The sequence below is a fragment of the Schistocerca gregaria genome, chromosome 9 (genome assembly GCF_023897955.1).
Source record: "Schistocerca gregaria isolate iqSchGreg1 chromosome 9, iqSchGreg1.2, whole genome shotgun sequence".
NCBI classification, from domain to species: Eukaryota; Metazoa; Arthropoda; class Insecta; order Orthoptera; family Acrididae; genus Schistocerca; species Schistocerca gregaria.
The window spans coordinates 156,677,105-156,699,556 of NC_064928.1; the positions used below are offsets into that span (position 1 = coordinate 156,677,105).

General features: G+C 44.2%; 1 protein-coding gene across 8 annotated transcripts in view; it reads left to right on the forward strand.

Annotated features, from left to right (window-relative positions):
* LOC126292282 (filaggrin-2-like) overlaps nt 1–22,452 on the forward strand; it is a 750,701-nt gene that overhangs the window by 600,495 nt on the left and 127,754 nt on the right. Inside the window, exon 2 of one of the 8 annotated variants that reach the window (XM_049986194.1) lies at nt 16,504–17,224. The exons of 4 other annotated variants lie outside the window; for them this stretch is intronic. In XM_049986194.1, coding sequence (XP_049842151.1) covers nt 17,050–17,224 — 175 coding nt within the window. In that variant the 5' untranslated portion in view covers nt 16,504–17,049. Of the gene's footprint in view, nt 1–16,503; nt 17,225–22,452 lie in introns of those variants that run through there. 3 more of the 8 variants (XR_007552075.1, XM_049986197.1, XM_049986198.1) reach the window with 3 other exon arrangements.

The window sequence follows — 22,452 nt, forward strand, 5'->3', positions numbered from 1 at the left end:
AGAACGGTGTTTGTACGTCGTGAAAAGTGCAAACTATTATAATAAATACTTCCGTGCAGAAGCACTCGAAAGAGCTGCAAGTGCCGTGTGTCTTGTTCGATCATATACGACGATGTACGATCTTCTATCCTATAAAATAAAGTCGTATATGACAGTCATTATTGGTATATTTATAAAGTCAAATAGTAATGAAATGGTGATACTTTTAAACAAACCTAAACTCTTTATGAAGCATGAAGAGCACACCTTTTTTCAGCGTTTCTCCTCTTAATCCAATTTTTCGTCCAGTCTTTCTTTCTTCTTCTCTCATAAGCACGCATCTCTGCATCGTTTAGCACCAAAACAGCTAATAACGCCAGTTTGCTCTGAACATCTGTACCTGAAGCGGACATCTTCGTTCGATACAACATGCAGCCGACCACAACACAACTAGCTACCGATCTTGCACCGTGGGGGAGCTTCGGCTTGGAAGATAGCCGGCTCCTTTCCCTGCAAGCCGGCAGGCATTCATGCCATCTCGCAAACTTGCCACGAACCTTGCTCCGTGTGAGACGGGCTTAAGGTCCATTTCGCTATTAGTCATGGACGACGGGAAAGGAGGTTGAAAGAACTTCCACGCAAGTATAAGTACATTATCCGTCATGATACTGAGCAGTACATATACTTTTTTGAGCCTTGCAGGAAGAAGCAAAATGTTGTTAAAACAGATATTGTGGTCAAACCAATGGTTTCTTCGGAATTCAGTTCCCTTTGTCAGGTCCATCTCACTGATTTTCAGTCACATCCTGATGGAGAATACAAGTTTATAGTGGTCTGCCAAGATCATCTCACTAAGTTGGTAATTCTCAGGGCTCTGAAATCAAAGAGAGCCTTCAGCCTAATCTACGTATTTACGTTGCCTGGTGTTCCAACACTTCTACAGAAATAACGGCAGGGAGTTAGTAAACAATATGGTTAGCAGCCTAAACAAGTATTCGATATGAAGATGAAGCCCTAAGCTGCCGCCAGGCGTTGATGTACATAATTGGGGACATGTTGAAAATGTGTAACCCGACCGGGACTCGAACTCCGGACCTCCTGCTTACATGGCAAACGATCTATCCATCTGAGACACCGAGGGCACAGACGATACTTCGACTGCAGGGATTTATCCGTTGCACGCTCCCCATGAGACCCACATTCCCAACTTACTGTCCACACACTACATTCGTAGTGGCCCTGCCATTACACTCATTACTCGCGGCAGACAATCTTACCGAGTCCCGTAAGAGTTCGCGCAATGCGGGTGCATCCAGCACAGAAGAAGGTCAATGGCCGGTTAGCCTTAACTATATGAAGATGGTATCTGTTCTATCGGACATGTCATAAACGTGTATTGGCCCACCTTGAAGATCTCCCGCGGTAAGCCACGCCACTCACAAAGTCAAAGAATCTGCGTTTGGAGCATAGCACTGTATGGTAGTGAATCACAGATAGAGGAAAGACTGGAACAGAAGAGAATGGAAGCGTTTAAACTGTGGTGTTAAAAAAGAAATATACACTCCTGGAAATGGAAAAAAGAACACATTGACACCGGTGTGTCAGACCCACCATACTTGCTCCGGACACTGCGAGAGGGCTGTACAAGCAATGATCAAACGCACGGCACAGCGGACACACCAGGAACCGCGGTGTTGGCCGTCGAATGGCGCTAGCTGCGCAGCATTTGCGCACCGCCGCCGTCAGTGACAGCCAGTTTGCCGTGGCATACGGAGCTCCATCGCAGTCTCTAACAGTGGTAGCATGCCGCGACAGCGTGGACGTGAACCGTATGTGCAGTTGACGGACTTTGAGCGAGGGCGTATAGTGGGCATGAGGGAGGCCGGGTGGACGTACCGCCGAATTGCTCAACACGTGGGGCGTGAGGTCTCCACAGTACATCGATGTTGTCGCCAGTGGTCGGCGGAAGGTGCACGTGCCCGTCGACCTGGGACCGGACCGCAGCGACGCACGGATGCACGCCAAGACCGTAGAATCCTACGCAGTGCCCTAGGGGACCGCACCGCCACTTCCCAGCAAATTAGGAACACTGTTGCTCCTGGGGTATCGGCGAGGACCATTCGCAACCGTCTCCATGAAGCTGGGCTACGGTCCCGCACACCGTTAGGCCGTCTTCCGCTCACGCCCCAACATCGTGCAGCCCGCCTCCAGTGGTGTCGCGACAGGCGTGAATGGAGGGACGAATGGAGACGTGTCGTCTTCAGCGATGAGAGTCGCTTCTGCCTTGGTGTCAATGATGGTCGTATGCGTGTTTGGCGCCGTGCAGGTGAGCGCCACAATCAGGACTGCATACGACCGAGGCACACAGGGCCAACACCCGGCATCATGGTGTGGGGAGCGATCTCCTACACTGGCCGTACACCTCTGGTGATCGTCGAGGGGACACTGAATAGTGCACGGTACATCCAAACCGTCATCGAACCCATCGTTCTACCATTCCTAGACCGGCAAAGGAACTTGCTGTTCCAACAGGACAATGCACATCCGCATGTATCCCGTGCCACCCAACGTGCTCTACAAGGTGTAAGTCAACTACCCTGGCCAGCAAGATCTCCGGATCTGTCCCCCATTGAGCATGTTTGGGACTGGATGAAGCGTCGCCTCACGCGGTCTGCACGTCCAGCACGAACGCTGGTCCAACTGAGGCGCCAGGTGGAAATGGCATGGCAAGCCGTTCCACAGGACTACATCCAGCATCTCTACGATCGTCTCCATGGGAGAATAGCAGCCTGCATTGCTGCGAAAGGTGGATATACACTGTACTAGTGCCGACATTGTGCATGCTCTGTTGCCTGTGTCTATGTGCCTGTGGTTCTGTCAGTGTGATCATGTGATGTATCTGACCCCAGGAATGTGTCAATAAAGTTTCCCCTTCCTGGGACAATGAATTCACGGTGTTCTTATTTCAATTTCCAGGAGTGTATGTGCGCTGGCCGGCAGGGAGGGCCGAGCGGTTCTAGGCGCTACAGTCTGGAACCGCGTGAACGCTACGGTCGCAGGTTCAAATCCTGACTCAGGCATGGGTGTGTGTGATGTCCATAGGTTAGTTAGGTTTAAGTAGTTCTAAGTTCTAGGGGACTGATGACCTCAGAAGTTAAGTCCCATAGTGCTCAGAGCCATTTTTTTATGTGCGCTGATATGACAAGGAATGAGGAGGTTCTCTGCAGAATCTGTGAAGAAAGAAACATGGAAAACTCTGCAAGAAGAAGGGACAGGATGATAGGAATTCGATGGTATTACTGCTGTAGTCCAGTCGTTGGCATACATTAACGTTTTTAAGTATTGGTCCTTATCTAGTTTCATTGCTTTGTTGTTTTCTGTTTCCAAGTTTCATTTTTTAATCATTATGTTATATATACCGCATATATTGAATAAAGTTGGAGAAAGACTCCAACCTTTTTTAAGTCCTTGGCTAGTTATAGCCAGTAAACCACTGATTCTTTAAAGAATCGAAATGCCACATATAAAACAACTCTTAACGTCTGGTTACTTTACAACTGAGTTAATGTGTTAAAGATTTGAAGGGTGTAAGAGAGAAAACGTTTAGAAAAGTTTTGAAGTTATGTGTAAAGTTAGTTGGAATTCACAAAGTCCTCTGATTCTTAAATACCGGGCGAATACAATTTGGCATACGTGTGCAGTGAATTAACGCTGTTTCGAGACAAAGACACAGTTTATAATTGTAATACTTGTCTTACTGTATTCAACATTTGGCATAAGATTATAGCTCTCCATGTGTAGATGGTTAGCATTTTAAAATTTTAAACTCGGTCCCTATTTATTATAAGGGCGATCATAAAGTTCTGTTCGAATGCCATACAGTCCAATTAAACAAAATCGCCGAGAAAACTGATCCAGTCGTCCCACCGACGTACTGGTAAAACGCCATGTCCACCTTTCGTGAAGGAGTACGTAACTGCCTGTTGCACGTCCTCGTCCGACAGGATCGTTAGGTGTCCGTTGTCGAATAGCGGCCAGCACGGAATTTCGCGCACCATTCGATAGCGGTTGTTTCCGACAGACATGCTGCCTCATACACGTTATTCATTCTCCGAAGGATGTATACCGGCACCCAAGAAAAGAATAACACCAAGGTGGTCCCGTTTGGGACGCATTTGGTAATAACGTCGTCATATTTCGCGTTGTTAGGACATAGTAGTCTCTTGTCTATGTGCCGATGCTTATACAGGGTCGTCCATTGATCGTGACCGGGCCAAATATCTCACGAAATAAGCGTCAAACGAGAAAACTACAAAGAACTAAACTTCTCTAGCTTCAAGGAGGAAACCAGATGGCGCTATGGTTGGCCCGCTAGATGGCTCTGACATAGGTCAAACGGATATCAACTGCATTTTTTTAAAAATAGTAACCCCCATTTTTATCACATATTCGTGTAGTACGTAAAGAAATATGAATGTTTTAGTTGGACCACTTTTTTCGCTTTGCTATAGATGCCGCTGTAATAGTCACAAACGTGTTAGTAAGTGGTATCACGTAACATTCCGCCAGCGTGGACGGTATTTGTTTCGTGGTACATTACCCGTGTTAAAATGGACCGTTTACCAGTTGCGGATATCGTGTTGATGCAAGGCTATTGTGATCAAAATACCTAACGGGCGTGTACTATGTATGCTGCTCGGTATCCTGGACGACATCATCCAAGTGTCCGGACCGTTCGCCGGCTAGTTATGTTATTTAAGGAAACGGGGAGTGTTCGGCCACATGCGAAACGCCAACTACGACCTGCAACAAATTATGATGCCCAAGTAGGTGTTTTAGCTGCTGTCGCGGCTGATACGCACATCAGTAGCAGACAAACTGCGTGAGAATGGGGAATCTCAAAAACGTCGGTGTTGAGAATGCTACATCAACATCAGTTTCACCCGTACCATATTTCTATGCACCAGGAATTGCAGGGCGACGACTTTGAACGCCGTGTACAGCTCTGCCACTGGTGCATAAGAGAAATTACGGGACGATGACAGATTTTGTACACGCGTTCTGTTTAGCGACGAAGCGTCATTCACCAACAGCGGTAACGTAAACCGGTATGATATGCACTATTGGCAACGGAAAATCGGCGATGGCTGCGACAAGTGGAACATCAGCGACCTTGGTGGGTTAATATATGGTGTGGTATTATGGGAGGAAGGATAATTGGCCCCTATTTTATCGTTGGCAATCTAAATGGTGCAATATATGCTGATTTCCTACGTAATGTTCTACCGATGTTACAACAAGATGTTTCACTGCATGACATAATGGCGATGTACTTCCAACATGATGGATGTACGGCACATAGCTAGCGTGCGGTTGAAGCGGTATTGAACAGAATATTTCGTGACAGGTGGATTGGTCGTCGAAGCACCATACCATGGCCCGCACGTTCACCGGATCTGACGTCCCTGGATTTCTTTCTGTGGGGAAAGTTGAAGGGTATTTGCTATCATGATCCATCGACAACGCCTGACAACATGCATCAGCGCATTGTCAATGCAAGTGCGACCATTACGGAAGGCGAACTGTTGAGAGGAATGTCGTTACACGTATTGCCAAATGTATTGAGCTGACGGACAACATTTTGAGCATTTATTGCATTAATGTAGTGTTTACAGGTAATCACGCAGTAACAGCACACGTTCTCAGAAGTGATACGTTCACAAAGGTACATGTACCACATTGGAACAACCGAAATAAAATGTTCAAACGTTCCTACGTTCTGTATTTTAATTTAAAAAACCTAGCTGTTACCAACTGTTCGTCTAAAATTGTGAGGCATATGTTTGTGACTATTACAGCGCCATCTATCACAAAGCGAAAAAAGTGATCCAACTAAAACATTCGTATTTCTTTACATACTACACGAATATGTAATAAAAATGGGGGTTACTATTTTAAAAAAAAAAACGCAGCTGATATCCGTTTGACCTATGGCAGCGCCATCTAGCGGGCCAACCATAGCGCCATCTGGTTTCCCAATTGAAGCTAGACAAGTTTCGTTCTTTGTAGTTTTTTCGTTTGACGCTTATTTCGTGAGATATTTGGTCCGGTCACGATCAATGGACCACCCTGTATACTTGCATCGGAGTCGCGATACGTTGTATATACCCTGGAGCAACGCCCTTAAACGAAAAGTTTTTGATCACAGCTTATACAGTATTACAGTATTGAAATTGAAAGCCGGCCGTTGTGGCCGAGCGGTTCTAGGCTCTTCAGTCTGGAACCGCGAGGCCGCTATGGTCGCAGGTTCGAATCCTGCCTCGGGCATGGATGTGTGTGATGTTCTTAGGTTAGTTAGGTTTGAAGTAGTTCTAAGTTCTAGAGGACTGATGACCTCAGATGTTAAGTCCCGTAGTACTCAGAGCCATTTTTTTGAAAATGAAATTTTTGTTGTCCCTGCAAGGCAGTGGATAGGCAGCCAGCAACTGTAGCTAGTTCCGTGCCAACGAAAGTGCCTTAATAATACAGATGCCGTTCTTACTTACTTTGTGTCGGTTTTTATTATAAATTTCGTTTGTATAAGCTTTTTTTCGCCGATTAGTCCGCCTGCTTCGTTGAGCTGTAACGTGCTTGCCTACCAAGCAGTGGGCCCGCGTGCGGTTCCCGGCCGGGTTGGAGATTTTCTCTACTCGTGGACTGGGATTTGTGTTGTCCTCATCATCACAGACACGCAAGACACCCAGTTTGACGCCACCTGAAATAAAACTTGCAACTCGGCCATCTATGCCACACGATCATTTTATTTCTTTTTTTGTCGCTCATATGAAGTGTCATGGATTTTCTTGTAAGAATAGAGTTTTATAATGAGACATCCATATTTTTATTGACTGTCTTAAGGCGTTTGCCACATTAAAATCGACAAATCTCTGGTCAATATTACAAGAAATTGGAAACAATTACTACGATGAAGCTCGAAAGTCTGTATCAAACGTTGACAACAAACGCTTGCTGCTAGTGACTGGGTACCCACACACGCGCACATGCTGAACGCAGATCGAAGTAGACTAGGTCAGACCTAGAAGCTAAAACCTAGAATACGCAGTCAGGCTGCGTTTCGCTCCGCTTAACGTCTGCGCAGTGGGGCAGAACGCAGTAATCTCCAGCAAGTAGCTCAACCATCTGCCGTAGCGCGGAACACAGTATTCGTCTTGCCAAACAACTTAACAGCTTCTGTGGATTTCTGCGCCGGTTTAACAGTTTATCAGGGAGCCGCGCGAGAAGAGGATAGAAGCTAACCGATTCGCCTATCCGGATTCCTGAGAAGTATTCGTGGCGTATGTGTGTGTGTGTGTCTGTGTGTGTGTGTGTGTGTGTGTGTGAGCGTGAGCGCGAGCGTCTTTCACGCATGCTTGCCGTCGCGAAGTACGTAAGTGAGACGCAGTAGTGAGTTCTTCTACTCGTTCGTCATTACTGCGCTTAGTAGCGTACTTCCGTCTTCTATTTTGAAAGATTTATGGACAGCGTCCGATCTCTAAGATTCGTGGTGCAACCAAGTAATCATTCTAGAAACGAAAAGAAGTCTTTTGAGCGCTGTCGCACACACATTTACACTCTTCTTAAGCTACATTTACAATAATTAGTTTTTGTGTGCAATACTGCTTCCGATGATATTTGCAGTATATTTTGGACTACGTTCGTTGTTGCCTACCCAGTTCATATATATATATATATATATATATATATATATATATATATATATATATATATATATATATATATGCTGGTCCTCTACTATGCTGAAGCTGGCGACAAACGTTTCAAGTATGATCGCAGCTGTATGCTATATCCAATGAAGAGGATCAATTGGTTCATGCAGGGCTCCCGTGAGCAAGCAGAAGTGCCGTAACACGACGTAGCATGGTCTCGACTAATATCTGAAGCAGTGCTGGAGGGAACTGACACCGTGAATCCTGCAAGGCTGTCTATAAATCGTGAGAGTACGAAGGGGTGGAGATCCCTTATCAACAGCACGTAGCAAGGCATCCCACATATGCTCTATAACGTTCATGTCTGGGGAGTTCGGTGGCCAGCGGAAGTGCTTAAACTCAGAAGAGTGTTCCTGCAGCCACTCTGTAGCAATTCTGGACGCGTGTGGTGTCGCATTGTCCTGCTGGAATTGGCCAAGTCCGTCGGAATGCAGGTGATCAGACAGGGTGCTTACGTACGTGTCATCCGTCAGAGTCGAATCTAGACGTATCAGGGGTCCCATATTACTCCAACTGCACACGCCCCGCACCATTACAGAGCCTCCACCAGCTTGAACAGACCCTTACTGACATGCAGGCTCCATGGATCCATGAGGTTGTCTCCATACCCGAACACGTCCATCCGCTCGATACAATTTGAAACGAGAGCTGTCCGACCAGTCAACTTGTTTCCAGTCATCAACAGTCCAATGTCGGTGTTGACGGGCCCAGGCGAGGCGTAAGGCTTTGTGTCGTGCGGTCATGAAGCTTACACGAGTGGTCCCTCGGCTCCGAAAGCCCACATCGATGATGTTTCGTTGCATGGTTCGCACTGTGACACTTGTTGATGTCCCAGCATTGAAGTCTGCAGCAATTTGCAGAAGAATTGCACTTCTGTCACGTTGAACGATTCTCTCCAGTCGTCGTTGGTTCCGTTCTTGCAGGTTTATTTTGCTGCCGCGGCGATGTCGGAGATTTGATGTTTTATCTGATTCGTGATGTTCACGGTACACTCGTGAAATGGTAGTACGGGAAAATCTCCACTTCACCGCTACCTATAGACTGTGCGGCTGATCCAGGGGAGGTTCGAGTCTTCCCTCGGGCACGGGTGTGTCTGTTTGCCCTTGTGATAATTTAGGTTGAGTATCGTGTAAGCTTAGGGAGTGATGACCTTAGCAGTTAAGTCCCTTAAGATTACACACACACACACACACACACACACACCGCTACCTAGGAGATGCTGTGTCCCATGGTTCGTTCGCCAAGTATAAGACCACGTTCAGACTCACTTAAATAGTGATAACCTGTGACTGTAGCAGCAGTAACCAATCTAATATTTGCGCCAGACACTTGTTGTCTTATATAGGCGTTGCCGACCGCAGGGCCGTATTCTGTTTACATATCTCTGTATTTGAATACGCATGCCTATACCAGTTTCTTTGTCGCTGCAGTGTGTATGACTTTATAACCAAACGAAGAACATACAAACATACTAGGTGGTTATAACTAAGCCATTCTGGTTGAGAGAGCTTCCATGAGAAACAAGTAGGCGTAGAGCAATGAAACTGCAGAAAAATTTGTAAAGACATGACGAGTAAACCATTGGAAGAAATACATTTCAGTTTCTGCATGGGACAGTATCATTTTTTAATTACGTATCACATTAACCTTCCAGGTTAGAAGCGTTGCTCAGCGTGACGTCCGTCTGTATCCACGACGGCCTGGAACCGGCAAACCATTTCACACATGCTCGCAGCACTTTTCGAACGTTGGACAGTGGAATGTAGATCACACACTACTACCACCATTCCCAGTCATGCCAACAGTAACGTCTTCAACAATTTGTGGCCTCTCCCAGGAGCAGTTCTCAAATTCCCAGTTAATCATATTCTTCAACACCGGTGTGGATACAGGACCTTTCCGTACTCCTCTAATGCGTCGATACTCGAGTAGAACATCAGCACTACTGCTGTTGTTTTGATAAAACAGCTTTACGAGTAAAACCCTGTTACCTTGTGCAGACCCTTGTTGACTGTCTGCAACGGTAATGGGACCTGACGCTTGCGTTTCAACCTTGTGTCGCCGTACCAGTGCTGGCACCTAACTGCCAGTGATGACACTAATAATACTAACAACGCGAATCTTGCAGCACACTGTCTGAATAGCGTCCCCATAAAGTTGGGTACTCGTACAGTACATAGTTTTCCGTTTACACTGGTTCCACTAACAAAAGTTGGATTATAACTACCCTGTACTTTAGAATACGTCGGGAGATTGACGTGCTACGCCAGCTGAATTTACGAGACAGATTTGCTTTTCTTAACTTCGCAGGAAGTCAACCTCCGGTTTTAAAATTCTAACAAATGTTGCAGAGGCATTTGCGTCAAAGAAACACACAAATTTCATAAAAGCAACAACCACATCTCAAATAGTTCCTGCCGTTCCAGATGGTTGAATGGTTACGCAAGCGCTATTCAGTCTGGTATATAACTCTGCAGTAGACAGGGTGCTGGAAAAAAGGTATTACCTATTTTGAGAGGTGGCACTGTGGACCAAATCAAGAGAAAAATGTTCACTACGTACGGGCTCTAAAATGCGTATCAAAGAGGTATGAGCACTTGTTCAGTAGATGAGATGTGCTTCACGCTAGCGAAGATGAACAAGTGCCCATTGCTCTTAAGGTATGCATTTAGAGCCCGTATGTACTGTTTTGATCTGTACTGCCATGTCTAAAAATATGGAATACTTTGTAACCTCCTGTATGTTTCCTGCGTATCAAATTAGTTATAAAACAATGTCTGGTTATGTTCATTAACAAGACGTACCACTTCTTCTATGGTAATGTCGCAATCAAAATGGTACAAATGGCTCTGAGCACTATGGGACTTAACATCTGAGGTCATCAGTCTCCTAGACTTAGAACTACTTAAACCTAACTAACCTAAGGACAACACACACATACATGCCCGAGGCAGGATTCGAACCTGCGACCGTAGCAGCAGCGCGGTTTCGGACTGAAGCGCCTAGAACCGCTCGGTCACATCGGCCGGCCTAACATATTCAATATCTTGTCATCGCCCAGCCCAAACAGCTAAGGACAGAAACACGAAACTTCGAGACGGTGTGCATCTTACACTGCAGGCATCGTTGAAGAAAGAGGGTGAAATAGGGGATAGGGATAAAAGGCTTTTCGGAAGTATATCGCCGGAACTACGAATATTGGTGTTTGGTTTCTCACTCAGAAATAAAAAATAAAATAAAAAATAAACATTTTTCAGAATTTTTTGAAATTCAACTACAAAGGGGGTAAAAGAGAGGATGAAACTTTTTAAGAAAATATTTCGTTACATTAATAATTTTTAAAGCTAAATCTATGTAAACTGCTGTTTCGCTTCTCTGTTAAATATAAAGAAATATGTGTTGGGGGATGACGTTTCTATGGAAATACCACCACAAGAAAGCAAAAAAACGTGCGTAACAAAATCCTTGTGCTCCACCTACGAGGATCGCTATTTGCTCAAAAGTACATTCGCCAAAGTTCATGCTTCTATGACTTTATTTAGCGTAAAACGTTTAGAAAAGTTGAAAATTGTGAACAATATAAAATTCGCTTAAAGGAAAAAAAAGTATCTGTATAGACCACAAAGTCTACGCCAGAGAAAGCAACGTACGTGAAGCAACGTACGTGAAGTTCAGCCCAAAGTAGATCGAAGCGCCGGCCGAAGTGGCCGAGCGGTACTAGGCGCTACAGTCTGGAACCGCGCGACCGCTACGACCGCAGGTTCGAATCCTGCCTCGGGCATGGATGTGTGTGATGTCCTTAGGTTAGTTAGGTTTAAGTAGTTCTAAGTTCTAGGGGACTGATGACCTCAGAAGTTAAGTCCCATAGTGCTCAGAGCCATTTGAACCATTTAGATCGAAGCAAATCTCAAAAATTCTAGAGGAAATCAAATTTGAAGTTTTCCGAGCGTCTTTAGTATCCTAAAGATAGTTCGAGTATTCGACAGGCGGTGTGACTCTGTGGTAGAATACTCGCCAGGAGACCCAGGTTCGTATCCCATCCAGTGCAAATTTTAAACAAAACTTAGTGATCGAAGAACATTTCCATGAATCTTAAAATACATTAAGACTGAAAAAATCGGTAACGTTCGAGGCTGCTGATCATCGTATCGCTGATTAGCGTCTCCTTTCGGTCATTAATTTTTTTAAATTCAGTTCGACTGCCTAAGTCATTTAAATATAAAATGCGTCATACACGCGCTAACGAATACATACGTCATTTTTATCAAAAATTTCAATCTTCTTATTTTTCTCTGTATATCGCACATAAAAATCCAATTTTCATTGCAAATCTAAATTGTTTAAATTTAAAGGTAACGTTGTAAATTACAACTTTTCCCCCTCATGCACTTTACCCTTCACTGATATACCGGTAGAATGTGCACTCACAACAAGGGAGCATTTCACCAGAGTCACATCCCCGTCGGTAAAACTGTCAGTTGTTTTTGGATACTACAGAAGAAACTTCGAACTCGATTTTCTCGAGATTATTTTAGAGTAACATCGATCTGCTTTGTGTGATTGATATTTGAGTTCTGAACTCAAAATTTTTTTTAAAAATGCAAAAATCTAATTAACGTGTGCCCTCCTCGTTGCTAATCTCGGTGGATCCTCTCTGAAGATTTGGCCATATCAAGAGAAATACACACTGTCGTGGTATTGGGTTAATGCCACTCCGAGTGAAAAAAAATGTTTGACAAAGATGACTCCAATAAATCCTTTGAAATTTTAAAGACAACAGACATGAAATACTGGGAGGGAAATATTATCTGCAAAGTCATGAAAGTGTAGTAATTGGGAAATGATTGAGACAGGTCTTTATCCTATCACCGATGTTATTTAATCTGAACTTCGAGAGCAGTAAACGAAACCAAGCATAAATTTGGTTCGGGAAGTAAAGTTCAGGCTTGCCGATGACATTGTAATCTTGTCAGACAGTAGCTGACTTGGAAGGGCAGAATGGAATGGAGAGAGGATGAACAACAAAATAAAAGCAAAGGCAATGGAATGTAGTCAAATTAAATCAGGCAATGGTGAGAGAATTACACTAGAAACGAGACGCTAAAGGTAGTAGACGTGTTTCGTTAGTGAGGCAGCAAAATAAGTGGTGGTGGTGGTTAGTGTTTAACGTCCCGTCGACAACGAGGTCATTAGAGACGGAGCGCAAGCTCGGGTTAGGGAAGGATTGGGAAGGAAATCGGCCGCGCCCTTTCAAAGGAACCATCCCAGCATTCGCCTGAAATGATTTAGGGAAATCACGGAAAACCTAAATCAGGATGGCTGGAGACGGGGAATGCGAGTCCAGTGTGCTAACCACTGCGCCACCTCGCTCGGTCCAGCAAAATAAGTGATGAAGGCTGAAGTGCAAAGGGTATATGCTGTATACAGCCAATAGTAAGAAAAGCATTTCTGAGAAAGAGGAATTTGGTAATACTGGATAGAAATTTAAGTGCTAGGAAGTCTGTTCTGAAGGTATTTGTGTGGAATGTAGCCTGGCACGGAAGTGAAACGCTGATGTTTAACATTTCAGACAAGAAGAGAGTGGGAGCTTGTGAAACGTCGTACTGCAGAAGAGTCCGAAGATTTGGCGAGTAGATCGAGAAATAAACGTTGAGATATTGAATCGAAAAAAAAATGAAGGCACAGTTTGACTGAAAGAAGGAATCGGCTGATAGGACGCATCTCAGGCAACAAGGAATCGTCAGGGGATAAAAGTTGTAGAGGAAGACCAAGAGATGAATACAGTAACCAGGTTCAAATGGATGTGGGTTGCAGCAGTTATTCGGAGATGGTGCATCTTGCACGGGATAGAATAGCTTGGAGAGTGCATCAAACCAGTCTTCCGACTGAAGATCACAAAAACAACAGATAGAAAGGATGATGTGTTACAACTAAAATCATCCATAAATATTCTTGTGCCTAACGGATAACATTAGTTAATTCTACCCCCCCCCCTCCCCACTCGCCTCTCACTCACTCTTATCCTGAACACACAAAACATTGCCACCCATATTGCATTAAGTGCAATGCCTTGTGGACACTATCCGTAGAGATACCCGACTGGCTAGACCTATGAAAATGAAAGTTGCACATCTCTGGTACTAACACCTTCGGTCAGCCATTTTTGCTTCCACCTGCCACATTTACACAGTCGCTTGATGGTGAACTTGTTTGGCGCTTGCTAACCAAACTTTCATGTGAAGGCATTGTGGACTGGAATAACTAATATGTTCCTCTTGAGAAGCCTGCCAGAAAAGTGGGGAACCAACTGCCTCAGTCAACATTCCGCCTTTCTGACCAAAAGTTTTCACCTGCTTAAATATTCACCCTTCTTTTTGTTGGAAGCCAGTAGCAGAGACTCAGTGACGGTGGAAGGGAGAGGAGACAGTGGCAGGGGAGATATATGCCAGAGAGAGACTGGCAGTGGATGAGAATGAGAGATGTATGGAGACAATAGCAGTGGGAGCCAAAGAGTAAAGAGATATTGATGTTTAGTGACCAACAGGCTCAGTAAAAGAGAGAGGGATGGAGCTAGTGGGAGCAAAAGAGAGGGGAAAATATAGGCGAGTGGAGATCATACATAGCCTTGAGGGGTCTGGACCCTCCCAGAATGTCGAATTTGAACACGTAGATATAGGGAAGGGGGCACTTTGGACCTAGATTTTTACACGTGGGTATAGGGGAAAAGTAGGATGGACCCCCAGAACTTTTGAGCTGCAGAAGTATGGCAAATATAGTGGCAATGGGAAAAAAGAGAAAAGAAGAAAAAGTAAGTGGGAGAGGAACCAGTGACAGTGTGGTATACTGTAAATCAATGGGAGAAAGAGGAGACAGTGGGAGAGAAACGTACACTATGTTATCAAAAGTATCCAGACGCTTGGCTGAAGATGACTTACAAGTTCGTGGCGCCCTCTATCGGTAATGCTGGGATTCAGTATGGTGATGGCCCACCCTTAGCCTTGACGACAGGTTCCAGTCTCTCAGGCATACGTTGAATCAGGTTCTGGAAGGTTTCTTGGGTAATGGCAACCCATTCTTCACGGAGTGCTGCACTCAGGAGAGGTATCGACGTCGGTCGGTGTGGCCTGACACGAAGTCGGCGTTCCAAAACATCCCAAAGGTGTTCAACAGGATTCAGGTCACGACTCTGTGCAGGCCAGTCCATTACAGGGATGTTATTGTCGTGTAACCACTCCGCCACAGGCAGTGCAATATGAACAGGATCTCGATCGTGTTGAAAGATTCAAACACCATCCCCGAATTGCTCTTCAACAGTGGGCCAGCAAGAAGGTGCTTAAAACATCAATGTAGTCCTGTGCCACGCAAAACAACAAGGGGTGCAATCCCCCTCCATGAAAAACACGACCACACCATAACACCACCTTCTCCGACTTTTAATGTTGGCACTACACACGCTGGCAGATACGTTCACCGGGTATTCGCCATACCCACGCCCTGCCATCGGATCACCACATTGTGTAACGTTATTCGTCACTCCACACAACTGAGGCGTCGTTTCGCATTTACCGGTGTGATGTATGGCTCATGAGCAGCCGCTCGACCGTGAAATCCAAGTTTTCTCACCTCCCACCAAATTGTTACAGTACTTAGTGGATGCTGTTGCAGTTTGGAATTCCTGTGTAATGGGCTGGATAGATGTCTGCTTATTACACATTACGACGCTCTTCAACTGTCGGCGGTCACTGTCAGTCAACAGACGAGGTCGACCTGTACGCTTTTGTGTTGTACGTGTCCCTTCACGTTTCCACTCCACTGACACATCGTAAACAGTGGACCCGTGGATGTGTAGGAGTGTGGAAATCTCGCGTACAGACCTACGACAAGAGTGACACCCAATCACCTGATCACGTTCAGAAGTCAGTGATTTCCGCGGAGCGACCCACTACTCTCTCTCACGATGTCTAATGACTACTGAGGTTGCTGATATGGCGTACCTGGCAGTAGGTGGCAACAAAATGCACCTAATATGAAAAAGTGTGTTTTGGGGGGTGTCCGGATCCTTTTCATCACATAGTGCATATGGAAAGTGGCATTTAGAGGGAGTTGCTGAGTATGAAGGCTTCACTCCAAATGGAGACTGGTTGAAAGGATTTATAATGTTCTGAGTTAAACGAGGGCAAGTTCTCATGCCACAATTATTAGTGAGGACTTTTCTGTTAGAGTCTTTTTGAGAACATATTCGTCTTTTTTGTTCGCCGATAGGAGCGTTTTTTCGTGTGTGTGTGTGTGTGTGTGTGTGTGTGTGTGTGTGTGTGTGTGTGCGACAAGAATACAAGGTATGTCCATCCGAGAGTTTATTAGAGAACGGTGTAAAAATTTGGAGTGTATCGATCAAAAACGTATCAAAATTTCTTGTAACAGCATTAATCAACCTCTCGTCTTTATAATTTTGTATTAGTATAGATATAAGTGGACCATATTTGCAATAACAAAAAAACATGATTGTGTCACCTTTGAACTCAATGTACGCCATTACTAATTATCTTGACTATACTGGAAATTAAGTTCTGTCAGTCTTCCTATATGTTTGTGTCCGCGAGTGAGTGTATGTTACGTAATTTGTAATCGTAAGAATCCTAGGATTTAGTAGATTTTGTACTGAAGAACTGAGTGAACGGCATTAATGTGCTTTTATCTGCTACGCGTGTCCCACAATACGATGAGGCTTAAATTATTTCGTACGCTTTTATTATTTTAGGCACAGTTAGGACTACAGAAGATCTGGCTGACCTTCGCTGTACACATGCAAAAGTCACATCTAGCTGACTACCGTACTGTCAGTCGAATTATGTCTTTCAGCGAAGAACACCGACGTGGCACAGTTACTCGCTCTCTACAGATCAAAAGAAGCAATGTGGAAAATATATATGGAATATCGATTTCAGGACTGTGAAGGACTGCACAGTTATTATTGGTGATAATTGCTACAGCTCACCAAGACACTATCAAGTGTAGCGACGTGAGTGCAAAACATATTCGCGAACGGAATGCCGAGAACGTGTGCTGACTGGAGCGTGTGATTCTTGCGTTGCGAAAACTTCCTCCGCCACCGCTAATTGTTCTGCCGTTTTCGCAACCGCCGGATGTTGCATTCGCCACCGTTCCAACCCTCCCTGGCGGTCTGGAGGGAAGGAGAGTGAATCTGGGGAAGAGAAATCGTGAGATTCGGCAGGGCTCGACAGCACAGCAGCTGTAGTTCCGGAGCGCGCCATGTGGCGGCGCCGCTAGCGCGCCCCTCGCCCCTATGGCCCACGCAGCGACGGGAGCCGCCAGTCTGTCTTCGACCGTCGCGGGAGGCGGAGCTACTACAGTACGTCGGGTGAAGCACGGAGACAGGCTCAGGAGGCACCACCAGCACCTGGCTCAGGCCTGCCAACCGCCGCCGCACCTCTATCACCTCGCCATGGCGCCCAATGCAGGTGGGCACCATTCTCTTTATTCTGCAGCACTCCAGAGGACTCACCGTTTACTTCTGGTCCTTTCCCAGGCGCTGCAAAACGCCTCATGTTCAGATCGTCCGCACCAGAATTCAATGTTTAATTTTATACATAAACGATAACTCCTGTCGATATCTTTTTGTAGACACTTTGTTCAGGATTGCAGGTCCACAGCTTCATACAATGACTAATTTGAATTGTTACAATAACAAAACAGAAACTTTATCTAATATTTGTTTATTATTATGACCCTTCAGCACAAAATTGAAACAGGTGTCTGCTGCATTTAATATGGCCACCATCAGTGTTGCCACCACTCTATTAGTCACAAAGGAAACTTACCGATTGACCCCATTCAATTTCCTTCAGACTAATAAGATTTTAAGGTTAGAAGCTGGATACCGATTTCCTAAGGCAGTATGACGCAATTGTTATTTTAAATTGCCTGATTAATGTATGTCCGCATTACTGACACAGTTAATTACCATATATTATTGGTGTATTGTGTTTAGTTATAATCAGTTACTGGTTCCATAGACCAAATTTAATATAAGCATTACGATGTGGAATGTGTCAATAGACTGAAGAGATACTTGCTGGCAATTAACTTTTTTTATGGCTGATTATTTCTCCCCAAGAATTTCTGTGTGGTGTAGAAGGAATTATCAAGAAGAAATATGTTTGATCTACATTTGATAATACCTCTGCTACGTCTCAGACATTTCATTTCCATTAGTACATTGTCAAAGTGTTTTTCGTAGCTGCATGTTCAACCATTTCTCTGCTACAGTTTAGATCAAATAAAGGGTAATTAAAATGATATTTCATTCCATTGTTGTACTTGAGAATGTCTCTGTTACTCTCAAACTTAAATGAACTGTTGATAACAAATTTCATAAGATAATAAATGCACTGTGAGATTGTGATTAATATTCCCAGGTGCTTAAAGTGTTACCTGCAAGATGTTCATGTGTGAACTTAAAACATAATTCTAATTACTTTCTTCTGGACAATGAATACTTTTTGCTTAACTGAGCCGTTACCCTAGAATATTATCCCATAAGACAGCAATGAATGAAAATATGCAAATTATGTTAACTTACTGACTTCTATATCCCCAAAATTGACAATTATTATTATTACAGCAAAAGTAGCTGAATCTAAACGGTTTATCAGATCTACTACAGGATTTTCCATCGGTAAAAACATCTTAGAACTTTAATTATCTACCCTGTTTGTTATTATTGGTTGGTATACTACGTTAATATGAAGTAGGATATTTTTGATAGTAGAAAATTGGATGATCTCCAATTTTTCAAAGTTTAAAGCTGGCTCATTTGTGCAATACCATTGAGTAACTTTCACTAAAACATCATTTACTATTTTCCCTGTTGATGCTTCTTTGCTAGACTACACAACAATGCATGTATCATCTGCTCACAGAACTAATTCTACCTCCTGAATCAAATAAAATGGCCCATCATTAACATCAAGCAAGAACAGTAGTAGACAAATGGTCAAACCCTGTGGGACTCACACTGTAATTTCTCCCCATGAAGATGATGTGGCGTCCCTCTTTGTATTACTCGGTAACTTTCTGTGTACATTTTCTTAAATAAGAACTAACCCAGGGATTTCCTGAACTACTGTATTTATTCCATTAAACATAACGTTTCTAATAGAATATTGTGACTGACACAAGTCACAGAAGTTCCCAATTGGTGATATTTTGTAAGCTAAAGATTTTATTGTGTACCAACAGCTGACTCAGTAGAAAGACGCTTCTGAAATCCATACGGTGCTTGCCTAAGTATTCCATCACTATGAGTACACAGGTGTGTGACAACTCTAGAATACATTACCTCCTAAAAATTTTAGAAAATCGTGTGAGGAGTGATCCTGGGCACCAGTTGTTGATATCTTGCAGGGTTAACCCCTTTCATAGAGAGGCTTCACAATGGCATATTGCAGTCTTCATGAGAAAACATTCTGAGTTAATGATGCATTATATAAGTGACAAAGAACATTACATATTACTGGAATATAACTTCTTAATGTCTTATTGGACATATCATTCACCCCTAATGAATTTTTATTTTTTCAGTCAACTCGATCTTCCTTGTTTCACATGGGGATGTGAAATTAATTTTTAATTCACTATATGCCCTTTGTACTGCTTCTTTAGTGTACTGTTTTGCTTTCTCTGCTGTACTATTTGCCAATCTTCACGTCTATATTTAAACAGTAATTGTTAAAAATACCTGCTACACATGTACTGTCTTTTACAATGTTACCATTCCTTTTACAGAAATAGTGTCATGGTTTTATTTTGTTAAATGATCAGTCAGTTTCAGACATGGTTTACATACTCCTGGATTTATTGTACATTTTTCCTTGTAATTTTACGGTGCTGTTTATAATTATAAATTATTTGTGCCTCATTACGCCTTCTGGATATTTTGTTCAAATCCTGTTTTTGTTGAGAAGAGATCCTGATGCTTGTATGTCTGCAGTTCGTGGTCTAGTGGCTAATGTTGCTGTCGCTGGATCGCGGGGTACCAGGTTCGATTCCCTGCCGAGGTGGGGATTTTCTCTGCCCAGCGACTGGGTGTTTGCGTTGTCCTCAACATTTCATCATCATCATCTTCTTCTTCTTCCCCATCATCATCATCATATTTCGTGACAGTGGCTAGATTGGATTGTGTAAAAATAAGACTGTGCACAAATTGGGACTTTGGACAGGCCCTGATGACCACGCAGTTAAATGCCCTACAAACCAAACATCAAAAACTGATGCTTGTAGTGTTTCAGGTTTCTTTAATGTTATGCTATTACTGCATATAATTATGTTTTTATGAAAACCATTTCCAAAAATGACTCATAAAGAAATATGTTTAACTTAGAGTTTACGTTCATTGTAACTTCATCCTGTTTTGCCTGGCTGTTTTCTTTGAGTGTTTCTGAACTGTACATGGAGCTAAGTCATGTAAAATGACAAACTGTGCTTAGTGGTCTGACAATATGTTTACCACAGGGTAGGCACGTGTGTCTCTAACATCTGCTTGTTGCATCGATACATTATCTATAAGGGTATTACTATCTTTAGCGACTTAGGCAGCAGAATTTATGACTGATACTGAGTTATAAGTGGCCAAAATCACCTCTAGATCACTTTTCCTGTCATAGTCATCCAGAAAAATCACCTTAAAATCACCACATATTAATAGCCCTGGTGTCTGACAGAAAGCACAATAATTCATCAATTTTTTTCATAACAGAACATGCTTCTACATCCCGATTTACCTATTTCTATATTATCGTATTTACACCCTTTTTTATGAATGTGAGTTCTCGTCATTTATCCATATTAGCCTTGCATGAATGCACAGCTGACTTACAAGCACTTATACTAAGTTTTTCTATACTACCTACTAAGATCTTGCAAAAAAATTAATAACCCATTTAGCTTATTTTTTATCCCCCTGATGTTCTGATGAAGCACATTTATTACATCCCCCTCTATTAATACAAGATGAACTGGGAATCTCTAGCAGTTTAATTTGCTTTACTGCTATCTGTCTAAATTCTGTATTTCCCTTAATGTTGGCATTTCACCTGAGCCCAATAACCACAGGCCTTTGTGTGTGGCCTCCCTTATGTTTTCTGCTAATGTATCTGCTAAATTATCCTACTTGTCCTCAGCCCACCTATTCAGATGTAGGCCTTGGGAAGTATATCTCCACCTCCCTACAGCAGCTGCTGGATCAGCAACTATATGAGATTTTGTATGCAGCTGAAGGGGCTCTCTCAGCTCCATGTTTACTCTTTCTGCAGCAGAGTTAAGCCAAGGCTGGTCATGGCGCCACAGAACCTCCACAGACTGTTATCTGTGTGCCCAGTAGGTACACCTGTTTTGTCCAGGTCATCCCCAAGGTTGTATTTTTCGTTTTTAACCATGATGTTTCCAGCTCCCCTACATTCAATCATGATCTTATTTGTTAAAATCCTTACACATTTGTCGCAAGTTTTCTGTTACCTAGCTGAGGCTAGCACTTACTTTCATTACATTTTTGACCTGATGCAATGCACTTAATTTTTTCTGTAACTGCTGAGGGACTGCTACCGAGCAATAAAACTCTTTTTTTCCTTTTCTCTCTTGGAAATTGAAATAAGAACACCGTGAATTCATTGTCCCAGGAAGGGGAAACTTTATTGACACATTCCTGGGGTCAGATACATCACATGATCACACTGACAGAACCACAGGCACATAGACACAGGCAACAGAGCATGCACAATGTCGGCACTAGTACAGTGTATATCCACCTTTCGCAGCAATGCAGGCTGCTATTCTCCCATGGAGACGATCGTAGAGATGCTGGATGTAGTCCTGTGGAATGGCTTGCCATGCCATTTCCACCTGGCGCCTCAGTTGGACCAGCGTTCGTGCTGGACGTGCAGACCGCGTGAGACGACGCTTCATCCAGTCACAAACATGCTCAATGGGGGACAGATCCGGAGATCTTGCTGGCCAGGGTAGTTGACTTATACCTTCTAGAGCACGTTGGGTGGCACGGGATACATGCGGACGTGCATTGTCCTGTTGGAACAGCAAGTTCCCTTGCCGGTCTAGGAATGGTAGAACGATGGGTTCGAAGACGGTTTGGATGTACCGTGCACTATTCAGTGTCCCCTCGACGATCACCAGAGGTGTACGGCCAGTGTAGGAGATCGCTCCCCACCCCATGATGCCGGGTGTTGGCCCTGTGTGCCTTGGTCGTATGCAGTCCTGATTGTGGCGCTCACCTGCACGGCGCCAAACACGCATACGACCATCATTGGCACCAAGGCAGAAGCGACTCTCATCGCTGAAGACGACACGTCTCCATTCGTCCCTCCATTCACGCCTGTCGCGACACCACTGGAGGCGGGCTGCACGATGTTTGGGCGTGAGCGGAAGACGGCCTAACGGTGTGCGGGACCGTAGCCCAGCTTCATGGAGACGGTTGCGAATGGTCCTCGCCGATACCCCCGGAGCAACAGTGTCCCGAATTTGCTGGGAAGTGGCGGTGCGGTCCCCTACGGCACTGCGTAGGATCCTACGGTCTTGGCGTGCATCCGTGCGTCGCTGCGGTCCGGTTCCAGGTCGACGGGCACGTGCACCTTCCGCCGACCACTGGCGACAACATCGATCTACTGTGGAGACCTCA